Here is a 22,313-nt window from a genome sequence, read left to right on the forward strand (position 1 = left end):
TAATTAAGGTGGATGTTTCAGGGTGCCTGGGTGGCTCAGTTGGTTGGGCGACAGCCTTCGGCTCAGGTCATGATCCTGGAGTCCTGGGATCGAGCCCCGCATCGGGCACCCAGCTCCATGGGGAGTCTGCTTCTCCCTCTGACCTTCTTCCTTCTCTCTCATACTCTCTTTCACTCTCTCTCTCTCAAATAAATAAATAAATAAATAAAAGGTGGATGTTTCAGAGGTCCGTGAAAGTAGTACTGGAGGAAACTACTACATTCCTTTTTGGCTGGGGCTCGGGCTGTTACTTTAAGCGTCCGCATCCTTTAACTTGCCAAGGATCAGTACCCACTTCAAATATTTATTACCCGTCTGATTTTATTGAGGGGGAGAGGGATGGAGGAAAGGAGAAGATAGGCAAGACGGAGGGAAAGAAGGCTGTGGGAATCAGGTATCAATAATTACTGCCTTGTTTTCTTCTCCTTACAGAGCTGGCTTCAGGCTGTTTATTTTGCAACTAATACTTAGTATCAGGTGCCTAATATAAAATAGGCTTGGGGTGACTTACAACTGAATCCTATCACCCTGCGTTGGCTATTTTTGGACTACAAAAAAACATAGAAATCCCTAATTCAATTCACCTTTGTCTAGGGCTGGGGAATGGCGGGGAGGGAGTGGGAATGTTTCTCACACAGAGAACCTTGAGTTCTATAATCCAAGGTTATAATGCAATTCTCATCACATTTTTTTGACTTACAAATTTATTGCATTATCAGCTGTGATATTTATTATTCAGGACTTGTTGAAACATGCTCAAGTTTATTTCAGCTAACAGCAGGCTTCTCTCCCATTTCAGTAGTCACATGCAGAGCTGTGTTTTTCAAAATTCAAGTTAACACTGTGATGGTTATGATGAGCCTTGATCAGCATTTTTGAAAAATGGAATACAACAGAACAGGTCTTAGGCCAGCACACAGATGAAGGGGACATACTGATCGTGAAACATTCATTATTTGTGTGTCTGTGTTTTTTCTGTGCTGGGGTCAATGTAAAACATGTTTTCAACTGTAGGTTGTGGACGAAAACCTTTGGAGGATTTCTGGTGCTGGACAAGGTGGGGTAAGCCCACTGAAATCTCTCTCTGCCACTAATGATGACCAAAAATGCTGGACAAAATAGAACTACCGAATTACTGAAAAGTAAACAAGCAGGCAAATTAGGGAGAGAGGCAAAGCTTGAAGAAGCGATCCGTAGTGGGTGAGTTTCTCAAAATATTTCCGTCTAGTCTTACAGCTTTGATTTGAGAGGTGGTCCCAGGTAAGGGGGCGTCACAGTAGCAGAGGCAGCAAAAACTGAGAGAAACCTAAAAGAAAACAATTCTTATCTGTTCTGCTCTACTCGCAACACTCCTAACACCCAATGTAGGGGGGATGGTTCCCACATCAACCAATTCTCCAGCTCTCTGGACACCAGCCAGTCCAGTGGGCATCCAGTTGGACCAATTCTGACACCACCTGGAACTAGCACAGAACCCACAAGGGCTCAGTCCCCAAAGACTGCCCCTACTTTAGATGCCAGTCATATGCCCCAGGTTGTCACTGGTATACTGACCAATTGGCTCTAAATTGGGGGGTTCCCTTAACCCCTTCCTTGGGTTTGATAATTTGCCACAGTGGCTCACAGAACTCAGAGAAAGACTTACAGACTCCCCATTGATGAGGGAGCCCAACTGGGACTCGATCTCAGGACCCTGGGATCATAACCTGACCGAAGGCAGATGTTTAACCAACTGAGTCACCCAGGCGCCCCTCTTTGGTAAGGGCTTTTTTTTTTTTTTTTTTTTTTCTAAATTTTTTTTTTTAATTTTTTTTTTAAACATATAATGTATTATTAGCCCCAGGGCTAGAGGTCTGTGAATCGCCAGGTTTACATACTTCACAGCACTCACCATAGCACATACCTCCCCAATGTCTATAACCCCACCACCCTCTCCCTACCCTCCTCCCCCAGGCAACCCTCAGTTTGTTTTGTGAGATTAAGAGTGGTAAGGGCTTTTAAGGGAGGTTTCATCACATAGCCATAACTGATTATTAGCTCAATGTCCAGTCCCTCTCCCCTTCCCCAAGGATGGGGCTGAAAGTTCCAAGCTTAGGATGATGGCTTGGTCTTTCTGGTGACCAGCCCCCCACCCTGAAGCTATCCCGGAGCTCACCATGAGTCACTTCAAAAGAGGAGGTGAACAAAAGATGCTCCTACCACTCAGAAAATTCCAAGGGTTTTAGGAGCTCTGTGTCAGGGACCGGAGGCAGAAACCAAATATATATTTCTTTTTTTTTTTTTTTTTTTTTTTAAGATTTTATTTATTTATTTGACAGAGAGAGACACAGCGAGAGAGGGAATACAAGCAGGGGGAGTGGGAGAGGGAGAAGCAGGCTTTCTGCCGAGCAGGGAGCCTGATACGGGGCTTGATCCCAGGACGCTGGGATCACGACCTGAGCCGAAGGCAGAGGCTTAATCCACTGAGCCACCCAGGCGTCCCAGAAACCAAATGTATATTTCTTAGGTCACAAACCACATCTCTCTGACCAAAGGACTTGGGAAAAGTGGCCCTGGGAGCCAGAGTGTGTGTGTGTGTGTGGGGGGGGGGTTATAATTCTTTTTCTGTCTCTTCCAGACCTGCCCCAAGGGCAGGACTCAATTATGCGGCAGTGTCAGCACTAGTCTGGGCAGTAGAAATTTCCAGAGAAGCACTGTCATTCTGGCTGACTAGGAAGCAGAGCACCAGAGAGCCAGAGCGTATAGGGGAAATCCTAAAAGAAGCCAGCTGGAGAAGGGGAGTCCATTCTGTGTATGAACTGGCACAAGTTTTGCATGGTCAAAACAGACCCAGCATAGCAAAGCCTCTGAAAAACCGAAATGACCTTGGAACAATGGCCCACAGATGTGAGAAAACTTGAAGCTGGAACCTAACTAACCTAAAACAAAACAAAACAAAATGAAGTCATTGTTTTCTAGAGCAGAGATGAGCAAACTTTTTCCATAAAGGGCCAGATAGTAAATATTTTCAGCTTTGAGGGCCATCCAGCCTATCCGGACTACTCAACTCTGCTGTTGTAGAGACAAAACAGCCAATGACAAGATGTAAAGGAACAAATACTGCTGTGTTTCAATGAAACTTTATTCATAAAAAGAGGAAGAGGGTTGGATTTGGCCCATAAGCCATAGTTTGCTGACCCTTGCTCTAGAGGATTTGGAGAAGACTGAGTTCTCACATGTAATATTCAAAATATCAGGATATAATTAAAAATGACTCAACACCCAAAGACCTAGAAAAAAGTGGTCCATTTGTAGAGGAAAGACAATTGAAAGATGCCAACCCCAAGATGACCCAGATGTTGGAACTGCCAGACAAAAATGTAAAACAGGTATTACAATTATGCTCCATGTGGCAAAAGTAAACTCACTTGAAATGAAGGGGAAAAAATAGAAATTTTCAGTAGAGAAACAGAAACTATAAAAAAGAATCAAATGGTGGGGTGCCTGGGTGGCTCAGTGGGTTAAGCCTCTGCCTTCGGCTCAAGGTCCTGGGATCAAGCCCCGCATCGGGCTCTCTGCTTGGCAGGGAGCCTGTTTCCTCCTCTCTCTCTCTGCCTGCCTCTCTGCCTACTTGTGATCTCTCTCTGTGTCAAATAAATAAATAAATAAAATCTTTAAAAAAAAAAAAAGAATCAAATGGAAATGTTAGAACCTGAAACCACAATATCTGAAATAAAAATTCAGATGTGGGCTTAATAGTAGAATGGAGATGACAGAAAAGAAGTCAATGAACTTAATGAGAGATGGAGAAAGTCCCTGATTTGAAGAACAGAAAGGAAAAATAGTAAATTAATAGAACAGAATTTGAGGAACTATGGGTCCAACATTCATATCATTGAAATCCCAAGGGAGGAGTGAGATTGGAGCAGAGAAATATGTATATATTTGAAGAAATAATAGCTGAGGGACGCCTGGGTGGCTCAGTTGGTTAAGCATCTGCCTTCGGCTCAGGTCAGGATCCCACCATCCTGGGATCGAGTCCCGAATCGGGCTCCTTGCTCATTGAGGGGCCTGCTTCTCCCTCTGCCCGCCACTCCTCCTGCTTGTGCACTCGCCCTCTCTCTGTCAAATAAATAAATAAAATCTTAGGGGAAAAAAAAAAAAAAGAATCTCAAACCCCAAACAGGATAAATGCAACAAACTCCAAATAACAAACTCCAAACACAACTCCAAATACAAACACCCCCCACACACACACTCAGATACACACAATCAAACTTCTAAAACCCAAAGAAAAAAATCTCAAAAGCAATCAGGAGAAAAACCATGGTAGTTTCTCAGAATATCAAAAATAGAATTACCAAGTAGTTCAGCAATTCTACTTATGGGTATATACCCAAAAGAATTGAAAGCAAGATCTCTAAGTGATATTTATTTATTTATTTAATATATCTATTTTAGAGAGAGAGAGCAAGCGAGCAAGCACAGGCAAGTGGGGGGAGAGGCAGACTCCCTGCTGAGCACAGAGCCTGATGCAGGGTTCAATCCCAGGACCCTGAGATCATGACCTCACCTGAAATCAAGAGTCAGATGCTCAACTGACTGAGCCACCCAGGCTCCCCGTTAAGTGATGTTTATATACCCGTGTTCATAACAGCAGTATTTTCAAAAGCAGAAAAGGAACTCATCTGACCATCAACAGATGGATGGAAACAAAATGTGTGTGTGTGTGTGTATGTATGCGCGCACGTATGTGCATGTGCCGGAGTATAATTCAGCCTTAAAAAATGGAAGGAAATTCTGATATATGCTACAATATAGATGAACCTCGAGGACATTATGCTAAGTGAAATAAGCCAGCCCCCAAAGCAAATACTGTATTGTTCCACTTACGTAGGTTACCTAGAGTAGTCCATTTCCTAGAGACAGAAAGTAGAATGGTGGTTGCCGAGGCCATATAGAGAAGGAAATGGGGAGCTGTTGATTCTTGGGTACAGTTCCAGTTTTGCAAGACGAGATGAGTTCTGGAGATGGATGGCGGTGATGGTGGTACAACATGGGAATGCACTTAAAACTGAATTGTACACCTCAAAGTGATTAAGATGACACACTTTGTTATATACATCTTGTCACAATTTTTTAAAAAGGAGTCTGAGAAAAATAATGAGTTAAATATAGAACAATGTGGCATCTGGGTGGCTCAATCAGTTTAGCGTTTGCCTGCAGCTCAGGTCATGATCCCAGGGTCCTGGGATCGAGTCCCGTGTTGGGCTCTGCACTCAGCAGTGACCCTGCTTCTCCCTCTGCCTCTCATCTCGCTCTCGCAGTCTCTTACTCTCTATTAAATAAAGTCTTTAAAAAATAAAAAATGTATAGAACAATGATTTCAAAGGCTGTGGAGTGCTCATCAGAAACCGGAAGAGACAGTGGAACAACAGTTTTAAAGTGCGAAAAGGAAATAACTGTATCTAGAGAATACATATTTGGGACTGAAGGCGAAACAAAGACAATTCTCAGATGAAGGAACACTAAGAATTGCTGAAGAGTTTTCAGGCAGAAGGGAAATCAGTTTCAGACGGGAAGCTGGAGCTTCAGGAATGAAGAAGGAACGTACATGGTAAATGTCTCCTCCGAAGTTCTTTAAAATACATAGAACAGTCGAGAGCAACACTTGTTGATTTTGAGTGAGGCCTATGGCTGCCTGGACCAGACTAAACCTCCAACCTCCCTTCCAACTAGGTGTGACCTACCATGGGACTAAGTTCTGTCTGTGAGTTGTAAAAGGAGATTTTATGGGGCAGGTTTCTGGAACATTCCTTAAAACACTGGTGACACATTTCTTTCATTCCTTTTTCCTGGTCTCTTCTTTATCCATCCTGTTGCTTTGGCAAGTGGATGCAGTGGCTGGAGCGCCAGCTGCCATCTTCCATCTTCCCCGTGAAGACCCAGAGAAGGAATCCAGGTTCCTAAAGATTTTGTGATTCAGATCCACCATACTAGCCCTGGGCGACCTCCTTTTGGACTTTCATGGGAGGGAAAAATAATTCCCCTGGTTTTCTTTCTTTTTTTTTTTTTTTAATAGAGATTTTATTTATTTGAGAGAGAACGTGAGAGAGAGAGAAGGAGGAGGGGCAGAGGAGAGGAAGAGGGAGAAGCAGACTTCCTGTTGAGCAGGGAGCTCAACACAGGGCTCGTCCCAGAACTCCAGGATCATGACCTGAGCCAAAGGCAGACGCTTTTAACCAACTGGGCCATGCAGGCACACCACCCCCCTTTTATTCTTTCTTTTAGGATTTTATTTGGGGGAGAGAGAGAGCATGAGCATGGGGGAAGGGCTGAGGGAGAGGGAGAAGCAGACTCCCCGCTGAGCCCTGAACCCCATACGGTACTCGATTCCAGGACGCTGAGATCATGATGTAAGCTGAAGTCAGACCTTAACCGACTGAGCCACCCAGGTGTCTGGTAAATTCCCCTGCTGTGTAAGCCACAGTTACTTTTTGGCTTCTGCTGCATGTTGCTGAATTTAATCCTAATACAGCTCCTAATTACTGAAACCAAGAGACACTCTCAGATGCATCTTAGGAAGAAGTTCTGGGTGAAGAAACCGCTCCAGCGGTCATCGCAGGGCTTGCCGGGCACATGGTGATGTGCTGTGTAAACGTTAGTGGTTGGGCACCACCTGCCTTATTTTTTATCTTCCACAGGACCCCCCCCTCCAGAGTGGGGGCTCAGTCCTCTGAGACTGCCTTCTGATTTTCTGTTGGTGCCCCGCTTGCCCTACAGCAAATGCGTCCCCCATACTTACTAATCTCAGCAAGAAAAAACTGAGAAAAGGGGATGCCCTAGGTTCCAGATTACATAAATTCACAGGAGAAAAATCAGCAGTGGAGGAGGAAATACACTATTTATTTACAATCCTTTCACTTTATCCACAATTTCCATACAAACATAAAAACTAAAAAAATAAAACCACCATTTGGGAACACAAGTGTCTTTCTTTAATTAGTCCAGGTGAGGGGAGGGTCACAGCCCTCTCACTCTGTGAAGGAAACTATTGAGGCACACTGAAGGGGGAGGGGGAGGGTTAGGAAGAATGCCTGAGAAACAGCTCCAGATGAGAAATGGAACATGCCAGCATGGTGGGGCTTCACTGGCAGACTCAAGGGTGTCACCCACTGGGGACACTGACCGGCTTCCCAGAAGGACAGCTGCTCGCCACCATTCCTCCCGCCCCTGCCCCTGCCACCTCTCTGCTATGGAACTCCCAAAATCAAACATGCGCCCCCCTCTCATGAGCTGTGGGGGGTATGATGGTGACAGCAGGGGGCACTGGATGCCTCTCTCTGAGAAGAGCCCCAAACCCCAGGGAGACGCAGAAAACCCCCTTCCTTGGCACTGATGAATCAGTCACAGCTTCTGTCTTGAATAGGATGCTGCCCCGAGGAAAAAATGGAAAAACAAAAGATCTCCCCCAGCCTCCTGGGGAAAGGGAGGGGCTGAAAACATGCAGGAGGGCTTCCGCCTCTGTGGGTGCCTCTCTGGGAGGCTCTCTGGGGGACAGGTGGGGGGTTCTGTCTGCCCAACATGGGGAAGGAGTGGGGCAGATGCTCCACAAGGACTTGGGGAGAGGGTGGGGAGCGGGGAAAGAGAGAAAAACTCTGAGACACTGATGCTGGGAAGGCTGCCACCCGTTGTCAAAGCAGGTCTGTCTGCTCAGCGATGCTCGCTCTGGCAGACGCCTGTCCTCCCCTGCACAGGAGGGCATCCAGAACCCGACCTAGAGATGCCAGAGCCACCTGCCTGGCAACTTCATCTGTGCTAGTGACCGAGATTGCTTTCACATGTTGATGCACATTATAAATATAAAATCATATCTGCTACAAAGAGGACATATATTTGTACATCTTTACCCATATACATAATAACACAATTTACACATAATATCTTGGAGTGGGTCATCATGGGAAAAGGGTTTGGAGAGGTGTAAAGCCCCTTCTCCCTCCCCTGCCCTGATCCTTCTCAAGGGACGCTTGTATACTTGGTCACCAGGGCCCTTCCCAGCTGGTAGCGACTGGGCTAGTCTGTCTGGACACAGAAATTCAGACACGTAACTAAATGCTGATGGGTGTGTATATTCACATACACACACAAACGCAGGTGCACATAGGCACATCTGGGGAGAAAAGGAAAAATGACATCCCTAGCCCTTGGGTGCAGGCCTCTTCCCAGAGTTACAGGCATCAGCGCCTCCTCTATGTGAGAACAACAGTCTCAAGCTGCCCCTCACTGGCTCAGACCAGGGCAGAAGGGGAAGGGCTAGGAACTGGGTGGGAGAGGGAGAGTGGGAGGGACCAGGAGTCTTCCGAAAACATAAGGCGTTTTTTTTGACCTGTGATCAAATCAAACTATGTCACAAAAAGCAATGGCATCAGTTGGAGCCAGGAGGTGAGAGACAATCAGTCCATGTAGGGACAATGTGAATTGAGACCCTGAGCCTTCCCCTTCTTTAGTCCAGTTTCTTGTAAAGGGGCAGACAACCCTGTACCTCCTTTCCAGTCGTCTCGCAGAGCTGGGCCTGTCCACGCATCACGGAATACTGACAGTGGTCCGAGAAACACGTCCAGAGACATGGAGTGGTGGACAGGCACGCCGAAAAGTTAAGACCTGGGCGGCGGATGGGAGCTTTTTACAGCAGGAGTGGTTCCTGGCCGGAGTCCACGGCTCGCATGGTGGCCACAGTGATCAGATTGCCATCAGAGATGGGGACAGTCTGGGTCCCCCTGGGGAGACAGCACCTATCGGCGGTAGTGGTTAGGGGCATCGGCGAACATGTACTTCAGTCTGTACGCCTCGGCGAGAAGCAGCCCGATCTCTTCGTTGCCCCAGTGTATCGTAGGTAAGTTTTGTAGCAGCATTAGGAGACCCTGGAACGCAAGAAAAGTTTGGTCATCCCAAGACTACAGACCAAGGGACCGGCAGGTCCCTTCCTCCTGGATCACACATCCCATAGGGTCAGGCTCCTTCTTCCCAAGCAGCACTCCGCCCCCGGCTCCCAGTTCACCTTCAGGAAGCCCTGAAAAGCCTCTGTTGATTCTCTCATATCCACTAACACCTGCCTCTTTTAAAAATATTATAGACAGAGAACGACACCAACAAATTAAGATATTGAAAAAGAAAAATAATCACTCATCATCCAAATATACCTCTCTTTATTTCCAAGTTTTCCATTTCAGTCTTTTTTTTCACAAGCATATTTCTTTAAATAGCTGTAATCATCATTATGATTTTTATATGCTTTTTAATCACATTCTTTTACTATAATTTTAGTGTTTTTCCATGCAGCCTTCAAAAATGACTATTCTCAGTGTTAGCACTCCATCATGTGGCTATACCCTAATTTACTCAACCATTTGCCTTTTGTTAGACACTTAATTTGCTTCCTTTAAAAAAACTTTATCCAAAAAACCGCACCTTTATTAAAAATAATCCCTTTATGCATATTCATAATTGCATATCCTTTTTCATTTGCTATATTTCTCCTAATGCCAGTGTTCACTTCTAATCACTGTATTCCGCTGCTGCCCTGTTCTCCAAAGACCATTCTCGACCTACCTGTCCAGCTTATTTCCTATGTTCCCAATGCACATGCCTTTCTAGTTAGGTCCATTTCAGCCAGATTTATTTGTGCCTCCGAGGTTTAATTTATATTGTTCCTTTAACTTAGGAGACCTTCTCTTTTCTCCTCTACCTATCTCAGTCCTATTCAGTTCTCAAAACCCAGATCCCTCAAACAGCTCCAGAGAGACGGCCTATTAAAGAGGATATTAGAATAAAAAGAAAATGAGAGGTTGTCTCTGTAATTTAGTTCCCCATGCTGCTGCTGCTGCTTCGTGTTCTTTATCTCTTTTTCCCCCTCTTTTTTTAAGTCTATTTACTTACAATTTATTTTTAAGTAATCTCCATACCTGGGGGTGCCTGGATGGTTCAGTCAGTTAAGCATCTGCCTTTGGCTCAGGTTGTGATCCTCTGGGATCAAGCCTGAACTAGTTTTCCTGCTCAGTGGGGAACCTGCTTCTTCCTCTCCCTCTGTCCCCCACTTGTGCTTGCTTGCTCTCTCTCTAGTGCTCTTTCTCAAATAAATAAATAATCTTTAATTTTGAAAAAAATAATCTCTACACTCAACATGGGGTTTGAACCCACAATCCTGAGATCAAGAGTTGCATGCTCTACCGACCAAGCCAGCCAGGTGCCCCCGTCTCTCTTTCTGAATTGTATATTCTTCTTATTTTTCTGATTATAAAAGTTATAATAGCAAGACAAAACCCAGGGACATAAAGGAGATGGGCGGACTTGATTACACATAACTTCAATATGTCAAAAGGTGCCAAAAACCCGGTTAAAGGATAAGAAACTGACTATAACAAAATATTTTGTAACACCTTTAAAAAACCAAATCCATTATCAAAATACTATCCGTACTCCAATACTATCCATAATAAAAAAGGAGCACCTACTAATCAGTGAGAGAGAAAGAAAGCCACCAGAGAGAAGAACAGGTGAGTAATACGAACAGGTAATGTGCAGAGAGCCCATGGCCCATCCCCATGCTGGGAAGACTTTTAAAAAGCCTGCTCTGAGCTGATCTGGACGCTCTAGTGATGTTTTGCAGTTTTCAGTGGAAAGGTCTTGCATATCTGTTATGAGATTTCTTTTTTTTTTTTTTTAATGAGTCACATTTTTTTATTATTAACATATAATGTATTATTAGCCCCAGGGGTACAGGTCTGTGAATCGTCAGACTTACACACTTCATAGCACTCACCATAGCACTCACCATAGCACATACCCTCCCCAATGCTTTACGAGATTTCTTCTTCTGGAAACAGACACTTAGCTGTGCACACTGCTGCTGCCTGGGGTACCTCACTGCTATGGATGGCCAACAGGATGAAGATCCCAATTCAGGGACAGTGTAAGTTCTGGGTTCTGCCCTAGACCTCTCCTTCCCCACTTCCCAGAAAGTGGATATGAATGGAGGAGCAGATACGGTCATCTCAGACCATAAGATGAAAGCCGCGTGCCCGAGACAGCAGAGCAACAAGACAGAGGGGCGCCTGGGTGGCTCTGTGTGTTAAAGCCTCTGCCTTCGGCTCAGGTCATGATCTCAGGGTCCTGGGATCGAGGCCTGCATTGGCTCTCTCCTCAGCAGGGAGCCTGCTTCTCCCTCCCTCTCTGCCTGCCTCTCTGACTACTTGTGATCTCTGTCTGTCAAATAAATAAAATCTTAAAAAAAAAAAAAAAAAAAGACAGAAGGGATCTGCATCCCTGCCACTCTGGAGGTGGAATGTTAGCCGTGGACCACCTACACCTAGGCCAGGAATTGAACAAGTAAACAACTACCTAGTTTCAAGCCACTGCTGTTCTAGGGTCTTGGTTCCAGGAGACAAGTTTGTATCATCTCGACACACACAGGCTGTCTCTACCAAAACGATAAACGTGCATGGTCTTTGATCCAGGGACTCTGCCTCCGTGTCCCGTTCCTAAGGGAATAGTCACAGTTCCGCACGAAGGTTTTCGCCGCATGCACAGTGGCTTCAAATAGTGTGGACTTGGTAGGCACCCTGCGGTTATCCACATCATGAAATACAAGGCGGCAGAGAACAGATGAAGTTGGACTACACACACCGATGTGGAAAGATAACGAAGACATTTTTAGGAGTAAAAAAGAAAACCGCTGTAGAAAAATATAGTATGATCCCACTTAGATAAATGAGAAAACACAATATATTGGTATAAGTGTATGCACATGTGTATATAAAAAATTTAGAAGTTGAGGAGGTAAACTGTTAACATTTCGGGGGACTTTTATTTTTTTCCCATTATACTTCTGTATCATTTGAGCTCTGTGTTTTCATTTACAATAACTTTTTTTTTTTAAACACTTATTCGTTCACTCCACAGAAAGAGAGTATGAGCACGGGAGGTGGGGGGCAGAGGGAGAGAATCCCAAGCAAACTCCCTGCTGAGTGCAGAGATATGGGGAAGGGACTCTGTCTTAGGGCCCTGAGATCATGAGCCAAGATGGAGAGCTGGACGCTCAACCAACTGAGTCACCCAGGTGCCCCAACAGTTAAGATTTTATATATTACTTGTGTGGTGGAACTTTTTCTCTAGAGAAATACACACTCTGTGGTAGTTTTTAGTAAAAAGTAAAAACACAGAAAATAAATTACCTATAACTTCATAGTCAAGAGGAAGTCACTTTTAAACACTTTGGCATATTTCCTTCCACTCCCTTTCTGCACATTTTCCACAGTTGAGATGTTTTCTCTATATAATTTTGAATCTATTTAGCATTTATCATAAACATTTCCTCTAATATTAAAAAATCCTTGTAGATACTTTCACGGCCAAAGAATTTCTCATGACGCAGATGTACCGTAATTTACTCTACAACTTCCTGTTTTGAGTACTTAATTATTTCTGTTTTTTCATCGTAATGAAATTATAATGAACAGCCTTGTGCATAGAGCCACATTTTCGATGATTTCCTTGGGCTGAATTCCTAGGAATGAAATTACTGTGTCAAAGAACATGAACATTTTAAAGGTACTTAATGCTCATTCAGAAAATGCATTCCAGAAAAATGCTCATTTCCCTAGATCTCAAGCAGCACGAATACTCGTATCAAACAAATACTGTTCTTTGTAAACCTTTTCCCTGAGATCTCCAGGCCTGAGAACAGAACTCAAAAGCCTTAAGTCAAAATGGTGGTGGACTCCCGAGAAAAACACAATGAGAAAGGAATCACGCTATACTCTTCTCTATATGTTCATGCTCCTCCCCCCACGCCCACCTTGGTGGCTGGCATCTGCCTTCTCTCTTTCCCGAACCCTGCAGGTAACCACCCCTCGCCATCCCATCCTTGCTACTGAAATTCATTCGACCAGACCCATCACTCAACGATTACTGATAGTCACTCAACCCACTCAGATGCTTTTTTAAAAGCGCTATTAGCAGATCTAAACATCTCTTGCAGCGTGCTTTTCTCATGGTTAACAACCCTCTCTCTTGGCCTCTGTTCTAGGTCTACCTTGTTTTTTTGTTTTTGTTTTCAATCTCACCTTAAAAAAAAAAAAAAGTTGTCCTTGGAGCACAATACCCTCCCCCATGAACTCCTGGCCTCTGGCCCCTCTGACTCTTCCCTCCTACTTCCAATCCCTTCCCCCAAGTGTCCTCATCCCCACTAGAATGGGAAAAGGTACTGTATCTTTTTGCCAGCATCCTCCCCAGGGAGCCAACTTTTATTCTAATTCTGGCAGACTCTCTACTACAGAGGTCCTCACCCTTTCTGTACCCCAGACTCTAGCTATGGGGAGAAGCCTATGGATCCCCTCTCAGAATGATGGTTTTATTTATTTATTTATTTATTTATTAATTAATTAAAGATTTTATTTATTTATTTGAGGGAGAGACAGTGAGAGAGAGCATGAGCGAGGAGAAGGTCAGAGGGAGAAGCAGACTCCCCATGGAGCTGGGAGCCCGATGTGGGACTCGATCCCGGGACCCCGGGATCGTGACCTGAGCCGAAGGCAGTCGTCCAACCAACTGAGTCACCCAGGCGTCCCAGAATGATGGTTTTAAATACATAAAATACATAGCATCACAAAGGAGACCAGTTAAATCGAAACAGTCATCGAAATATTTTTAAACAAATTTATGATATCACCATAGATGTGCTTTATTAATATACTCTACAATAAGATCTAATGGCAGATTAAATAACTACCATTTTTTCAAAGTAAGAGTGAACACAATGTTTTGAGATACCTCTAACAACTTTATAGGATAGGAAAATTCCAGTAATAAGTGACAAAGGAAGCTACTCCAAATACTACTGTGCTTTCTTGGCTACATTCACTATTGTAGGAAATGCTAACTTTGACCTTGGGGTTATTGAAAATAAAGCTGAAATTATGTTTCCATTAATTTCTAGGGATCCCCTAACTTCTAAATGCAGACCCTAAGTTAAAGTCCCTTGCTCCTGTAGCTTGTCCTTCTTTTGATTCACACCACAGCCAACAAAAATTCTTATACTTCTGGGGCAGCTGGGTGACTCAATTGGTTGAGTGTCTGCCTTCGGTTCAGGTCATGATGCCAGGGTCCTGGGATCAAGCCCCACATTTTGCTCAGTGGGGAGCCTGATTCTTCCAATCCTGCTCCCCTACTTGTGCTCACCTTCTCTGTCAAATAAATTTTTAAAAAATTCTTATACTTCCCTTTGGAGGTCAGTTTAACACCCAAGTATCACTATAAACACAAATATTACATTTTACATTACATTGTACATTGTAATGTACATTGTACATTACACTTTATTCATTGGAAAGCATTTTTCTGTTTCTTTCTCTCTTCTTTTTTGGTACAAATTGCTTTTGTAATTAGAGTTTCAGTCCCATTTTCAATCAGCTTGCTGGGTGAAGTCAAATTGCTATCCTATTTCCTGAGGACATACTTCATTGACTCAGAATCAACCCCTGCCTTCCATGGAAGGGGAGCTGAAGGAATGGTACATGCGTATCCTCATTCAGAACATAAGCAAGAAAATCCTGGGAACTTGGGAGTCTTGACGAAACTCTTGGGGTTTTAAGTGTTGGTCCTACCTGTCCAACCAGGCTGCAAAAGCTGAATCAACTATAGGAACTCTTAGAAATACTTGGGTCCAAGCCTTATCCCTGGAGTTTTGGATTCTAGAAACCTGGGTGGGATCTGGCACCCACACTTCTTCAAGGTTTCCAGTAGCCAACCATTTGTGGGGTTACAACTAGGGGGATTAAAAAGCTCTTAAAGGAGTAAAAGCATATTTGGGATGCAGGCCTAATAGTGAGATCCCAAGGTAAGAAACACCTAGATGCTATACGGACAGTGACCTTTCATTAAATAAATTAAGGTGAATCTATAAAATAAAATATCCTTTTTAAAAAAGAATTATTTATTTATTTTTTAAAATGTTATCTATTTATTTGATAGAGAGGACAAGCAGGGGGAGTGACAGGCAGAGGGAGAAGGAGAAGCAGGCTCCCTGATGGGCAGAGAGCCCAACATGGTGCTCGATCCCAGGACCCTGAGAACGTGACCCGAGCCAAAGGCAGATGCTCAACCAACTGAGCCACCCAAGTGCCCCAAGACTTATTTATTTTAGAGAGTGGGAGAGAGAGCACAGTGGGGAGGGGCAGAAGAAGAGAGAGAGAATCTCAAGCAGACTCCATGCTGAGCATGAGTCTGGTGTGGGGCTCCAACCAATTACCCTGAGATCATGACCTGAGCTGAAATTAAGAGTCAGACGTCCAACTGACTTAGCCACTCAGGTGCCCCTATAAAATAAAATATCCTGTAGCCAACTAATTATTTTAATGTTTTCACAATTTCTGTATAAGCAGGTACTCATGCAAAATGCAAAAAGTATAAAAGTGGGGGAAGCGTAGATTTAGTTTTTGATATGATAGAACATCCACTGTATTTTGTAAAGTGAAGAGTACATAAAATGTTTGCATTAATGGTTATATACACAGAGCACGTATTTATTTGTATAGATTTGCATGGTGAAATGCCTGGAAGGAAATATATCACCTTCGTGTGATAAGTATTCAGGTACTTGATTTTCTTTTTCTCTTTGCTTATTGATATTTCTAAATTTTCTGTAATGAATGCATATGCTTGGACAATTGATAACAAAGGAGTGATCTCTCTAGCAGAGGAGAGCATCTACCTGTAATTGCCAATTCCTCTAACCTTGCTAGAAACCTCCCGGAAGCCTTGAAATAATTCTAACCCTGGCCAAGGTAACATCCTTGCGTGCCTCCAGGCAGTGAGGCGTACAGTGAGGACGCACTCTGCCACCTCGTGGCTACTTCTAGGAACTGGATCCTCTATCAGTGCTGGAACAATGGGAAACCCTGCCCAATGCATTGATAAATTTGGGATCGTAGAAAAGAAGTAGAAACCAAATGGCTGTGGGAAGAAAGCATTAATCACAAATCAGGTGCTTTTCTATAGGGATAGAAAAAAGATACCGTTGGGGCAGGGAATAACTGAAGATTTGTTACAAAGCCTGCTCATGGGAGCACCAGGCATGACATGAAGCCAAACGAAAACACTCTAGTGATGACAAAATAGCTTATGGGGCAAGCAGCAGAGAGCAGCTCCAAATTAATGAGAAAGGACCAAAGAAAAGCTGGAAATGGCTAAAATAGCAGAAAACAGCCTGACCTAGAAATGGACTGAGAATCCATAGATCCTAAAGGAAAAAGAATATGGCAGAAAAGGAACTGAAGGCATGGGGGGTGAGGGAGACAATAATTAGGTAAGGGGGCCAAAGGAGAAGGGATAGAGGTTATAACCAAACAAACCCTGTAAGGAAAAGGTATGTCCAATAGACGGAAGAACTGAAGAGGGAGAACGTCAAGGATAATAATCATTACAGTGACAGCTATCATATACCGAGCACTTATTACATACCAGATGGGGTTCCAAGTACTTTACATGTGCTCTCTATTAACTCCTTTAATCTTTACATCAACTGTATGAAATGCGTAATATTACCTCCATTTTATAGATGAGGAAATCGAGGCCCAGAGATTAAGGAATTTGCCCCAGGGCCACAGAGTAACTCTGGGCTGGAATTTGAACCCAGGCACTCTGGCTTTAGAGCTTGCGCTCATAACCACTATAATATATACTGCTTGCCCTGGAGTGAGAAGGCAAGTGGGGCATAACGTAACAGGATCAAAAAGAAAGGAAGTCATAGCAGAGGCTGTTTGAGGGAAATGTGGAAAAGCTGCTTGATTTTATTCAGTGATGAGAACCCAGCACAACCAAAGATAGGACATGTAATGATTAACAGCAGAGGAACTTAAAGACCACGTAAAATATACACTAAATAAGATACTGTGTGTAGAATCACTTAGCAATATTGGAACATCCTTTGTGAATGTAAAGTGTATTCAGGCATGTAAAAATATTTTCTTAGTCAACTAAGTAGTACTTTAAAACAAATCCCCCACTTTGAGAATCAGTGAGGTAGCAAAACAATTCCTCTGGCTACAATATAAGCTTTACAAAACACATCCTTGAATGTAAACTTTTTGAGAGTCGAACTTATTCACTGGTTTTCTCCCAAAGTGTGTTTAGCCAGTTTCCCATCAGAAAAGGCCATGCTGAGTCCCCCTCAATGGCTTGTTTTATGTCTAGCAACTGTGCCCTTTCTTCTACCAGCTTGCTTCAGGTGAAAGATCTTTAGGTTCCCAGGGTTCCCTGTGAACCCTTCTGGGCAGGATTCAAACTGACAATTCATGGGATGTCTGTTAAAGATCGGGCCTGCGTTGGACAATGTTCCAAAACCCTACCCTTGAGTTCCTGCAGAAGTGGTGGGTGGGTGCCTTCGGGTTGAAGGGATTTACTTACAGTTAGTTGGTTATTTAGGCCTAGGACACCTCGTAGGCTTAGCACTGTTGCACTGAACAAGTCCACCTTGCCTCACACAAGACATTTCCAGAACCGGATCATCTCCAAGGCTTTTTTCCACAGGAGGAAAGCAGAGGATTCTCAGATCAGCCGCCATTTTGCTTTAGACTCATCAGCTGACTTGCTCGTTGGTTTCCTTTTCATATAGAGGAATTCTGATTATTAGTCCTTGGAGTCCCCTACACGGTGCTTCTCAAAATCAGTCTGGAGCCACCTGAGGCCTTGTTGGTACCTGCCTGACATCTTGTGGGGTCCCAGGCTCTTCTGGTCTCTCAGACATGCTGCTTTTCCTGAGAGGACTTTTTCGGCTGTGGGACTAGTGAGCAGGCATTTCCTCACTCAGGCCTGCTCTCTCTGACTCGGGCACACAATTTCCCCAGATGTATTTCTTATAGTGGAATAGTTTTCAGGCTTCCTGTGGGTTACTTTACTCAGCACCAATTTTCTTTCTTTCTTTTTTTTCTTTCTTCCTTCCTTTCTTTTCTTTCTTTTTCCTTCTTTCTAATATAAATAAAGGGTTTATTACAAAATACAAAATGCTCGTTTCTCATTATCAGGGATTCAAGAAACTGAGGCCATGAGCCCACCCTGGGTGGGGCTGGGGGGTGGAAGCCGGGCTCAGGAGCAGGCCAGAAGGCCCTGGTGTAAAACCCCCAGCAGAAGGGCACTCTCCAGAGTCGCTGCCCCGCTCTTACCTTACTGTCTGTACACTGCGTGCTCCAAGGCATGGACCCCCTGTGTCATGTGCATGCCCCTCTTGAAATGCTGGGGTAGGGATTGCAGAAGCCGGACCTTGACCGACAGACCAACACAGGCGGCCGTGCTGTGGTGTAGGAGGGTGGGCGTGAAGGCCACGCTGCTGTGTGGCTCACCTGAACCTGAGCTTGCTCTACTACGTTCCATTCTTCTAGGGGCTGCTGCAGCTCTGGGACGCGGATGGAGCAGGTTGGATCAAAGACCCCGTGCACGCCACTACTGCTGGGAACCTGCCTATCCTATTCGCCCACAGTCACCAAGTGTCCCACAGAGTGCTCACAGGCGAGGAAGGGACCGGCCACTGTGCTGCTGGCCCACACAAGTGTCCCGTATACACTTTTTTCCCCAAGTACCCACAACTCAGCATAACTCATGTTCTTCTGAATGCACACTGAATTTTTGATTCTCGGATGTGTTGCCCTTCTCCGTCCTAGCAGCCCCTTTTGTTTTGGTGTCGCGAACTGGTGGTATGCTGACCCACAGAGGGCCTGCCACATGTTCCCTCACTCACAGAACTCACTCGACCGTCTCACGTCCTGCTGGGTTTCACGGGTTAACCTGCTCTGAGAAGCCTCGCCTAAAGTCGGATGCTCACAACCTGCCCTGGACGGTGTACTCTGCCACGGGGTATCAGAATAAAACCATGTGTTGCAGCGACCAACTTCTGTGGCTCTCCAGGCTCATTTAACATTTCAGCTTCAGCCTTGGCCACAGGGCAGGAAAGTCTCCTCTTGCCACTATGCTCTGTCGTTCATCAGTGCAGCATACACCCCAGCGACTCCCTAGTTCACTCTGCTGCCCATCTGCGGTGGGACCAAAGCGTCCGTCCTCATCCCATCTCCACAAGGAGCTGGCAGTGCAAGTGAACATTCCCGGGCCTGGCTTTCGGGCTGAGGCTATGGATATGATGTGGAAAGGGAGTCCAAGTTTCCCCCTGATTTCAGGTCAAGCACAGTCTCCTCACAGGCTTCTCCAGAATCAGCCCTCTCTTGCAGCCCTGTCCTCTCCCCCTGTGCCACTCCAGCCCCACTGCCTTCTCTGCCTCTTCCCTCCTCCAATACCTCAGCCTCCGATGTCTGTGGGGCCTTTGCTCTGGCTGTTCACCTGCCAGGAAAGCTCTTCCACGGCAGACCTGTGTGTGACTGGCCGTAGCTGCAAAGTCCTCTCCCTGCCTCACCGCCAGGGAGACAGCCCTCAGCAAAGCGCAGGCCAGGAGCAAGCGCTGAGAAGGGCTGAGTGGGCCTCCCACCGTCCCCAGATGGTCCCCGTTGCTCACTTCCTCCTTCGAAGGCCTGTGGTGGCAACAAGAGACCTCCACAGGCCTCCGTGGGCAGACAGAGCTCTCTCAAGGCTTGCAGCTGAGGGAGAGAAGCACCTAGTCCCCCCTCAGCAGGGCACGGCTGCGTGTGGCAGACCTGCCAGCTACGATTAAGGTGCTCACGTCCACAGCAGACCTCACTCTTTCTGGCCGCCAATGAAGGGTGTGCCACCGTCACGGCCCACGCGCCTCACCCCCAGTGTCACAGGGCCTCTTGGAGGCCACTGCCCTTGCAGCCAGCAGTCCTAAATCCTATGGTCACCCTTTTCCCTTCAAGCACCCAGGAGGCAAAGAACATCAAGATCCTCACTTCATACCAAGATTCCTACGTGAGAAAGGAAGCATGCATCCATTTCATTTGGGGTAATTTCTACATAGTCAACTGTCTATTTAGTAGAAGGATTTTAGTGTTAGTGTGTTTTCTCCATCATTTACTTTCCTCCCAACCTTTGAATGGTGGCCTCACCGCAAACTGAATCATGTGCCTTTCTCCTATCATGCATGCACGCTTTTTTTTTTTTTTTTTTTACTTTTTCAGTGAGGCATAGCTTGCTTACGGAACTACACAAATCTCGAGTGTACAGGTGGACGATTTTTACATATGTAGCCACCACCCAGATCAAGCTAGAGAACGCTTCCTGGGCCCCAGAAGATTCATGTTCCTCCACAGTCAGTACTCCCTCCACAACCAGCGACCTGACATAAACCATGAAAAGTCTTGCCTATTCTTGAACTTCACATACATGCTTTCCTACGATCTTATTTCCAAAGTGATCATGGTACCTCTGAATATTTTTTAGTGGCAAAATACTGGCTTAAGGGGAGCCTCCTGGAGAATGCTTGATTCCAGTGGAGCAAAGCAAAAATAAGCTGGGAACATCTCACGGCACCAGAAAGTAAGGAAGTGCTTTATGAACGATGGGATCATGGGGCACCTGGTGACTCAATCGGCTGAACATCTCAGTCTTGATTTCAGCTCAAGCTGTGTCTGGGGATTCTGAGATCAAGCCCCGAATCATCGTGAAGTCTGTTTGAGATTCTTTCTCTCCCTCTGCCCCTCCCCCTGCTGATGCGCGTGCATGCACTCTAAAATAAAGAAAATCTTTAAGAAAAGGTTCTATTTATTTATTTGACAGAGAGAGAGAGAGACAGCACAAACAGGGGGAGAAGCAGAGGGAGAGGGGGGAGCAGACTCCCAGCTGAGCAGAGAGCCTGACATGGGGCTGGATCCCAGGACCCTGGGATCATGACCCAAGCCGAATACAGATGTTTAACGGACTGAGCCACCCAGATGCCCCTAAAATAAATAATGTCGTTAGAAAAATGATGGGGTTAAAAAGACAACCTGAAGAAACACCCAAGGGCCAAAGCTGGGACAATCTGAATAGCAAAATAATGACAGTGTAGGATAACCCATGAAATAAAATAAACACCCACGAATCTATACTGATATAAATAAATACTTGCATGAATAAAGGGGAGAGCAGGGATAGCTCTCCCTTAGAGTAGAATGGTAATTAATAAATACAGAAGAAGTGGTAAAAATAGAAAATCTCCATTAGGCAAACATCATAGTAATGACTGTTACAGGCAAGAACCATTAATGGATATTAAGATTAGTGGATGAAAGAATGATGAGAAACAGCAGAATTATATAGTATCAAAGTGTTTCCCCAGAAGAAACCTATTAATTACCAAAGGGGAAATAGTAACTTTACAGTGGAGAAGCCTGGTAGACCCACCTCGGGCCAGTGATCAAGGGCAACAGAAGGGGCCCTGAGTGGCTCAGTCGTGAAGCGTCTGCCTTTGGCTCAGGTGTCCTGGGATCGAGCCCTGCATCGGGATCAGCAGGAAGCCTGCTTCTCCCTCTCCCATTCCCCCTGCTTGTGTTCCTTTTCTTGCTGTGTGTGTGTCTCTATCAAATAAATAAATAAAATCTCTAAAAAAAAAAAAAGACAGCGGAAGCAGGCATGCCAGCACCATGTACCTCCTGATGGCATAGCCTGAGGACACATCACCTCTACAGTTTCTTCCCCAAAAGACATGACCCTCAATTTCATCAGAAGAAAACATCCGACAATCCCAAAGTAAAGGACATTCTATAAAATAACTAATCAGTACTCTTCAGAAGTTTTGAAAATCTTCTTTGTCAAGGAAGACAAGGACTGAGGAATTGTCCCAGACGAGGATCCTGAATTGGATCCTGGTCCAGAAAAAGGACATTAATGGGAAAACTGGTCTACAGATTACTAGTATTTTATCAACCTGAAGTTCCTGGTTGGGTAATTATAGTACGGCATATAAACCCTAGGTGGATATGGGTGGGCTATTTGGGAACTCGACTATTTCTGCAACATTAAGCATAAAATTATTTCAAAGTAAAAGAGAGAGACCACTTTTTTAAAAACCTGGTTTCAGGGGAGTCCCCCTCGCCAGCCCCTCCTGAGGCTGACATTCAGCCCCTCCAGCGCTGGTGACTCTGTAGTCTGACAGCTCTCTCTGGGCCTGGGCGGGCCTCCAGGATTTCACAGACAGAAGCCCACACCCTCTGCTCCAGCAACTTGGGCCTGTGCCCAGAACTCCATTGCCTTCAGGCCTGGTAGTCATTCAGGCCCAACCTTCCCACAGAGAGGAGTGTGGATGGTTCTGAGCCCTGGGAGGGAAGGCTTGAAAAGGAATGAGGAGGTCCTTCTGGCAG

General features: G+C 45.1%; 1 protein-coding gene across 1 annotated transcript in view; it reads right to left on the minus strand.

Moving 5' to 3' along the window:
* Positions 1 to 6,822: 6,822 nt before the first annotated feature.
* The window catches only part of LOC111147727 (TBC1 domain family member 22B), a 75,796-nt gene continuing 60,305 nt past the window's right edge, over positions 6,823 to 22,313 (minus strand). The window contains exon 13 of the mRNA XM_022503949.1: positions 6,823 to 8,942. Within this exon, the coding sequence (XP_022359657.1) occupies positions 8,814 to 8,942 (129 nt within the window). The 3' untranslated portion in view covers positions 6,823 to 8,813. The remainder of the gene's footprint in view (positions 8,943 to 22,313) is intronic.

Source organism: Enhydra lutris, unplaced genomic scaffold, assembly GCF_002288905.1.
Source record: "Enhydra lutris kenyoni isolate GAN:26980312 unplaced genomic scaffold, ASM228890v2 scaffoldscaffold17, whole genome shotgun sequence".
NCBI classification, from domain to species: Eukaryota; Metazoa; Chordata; class Mammalia; order Carnivora; family Mustelidae; genus Enhydra; species Enhydra lutris.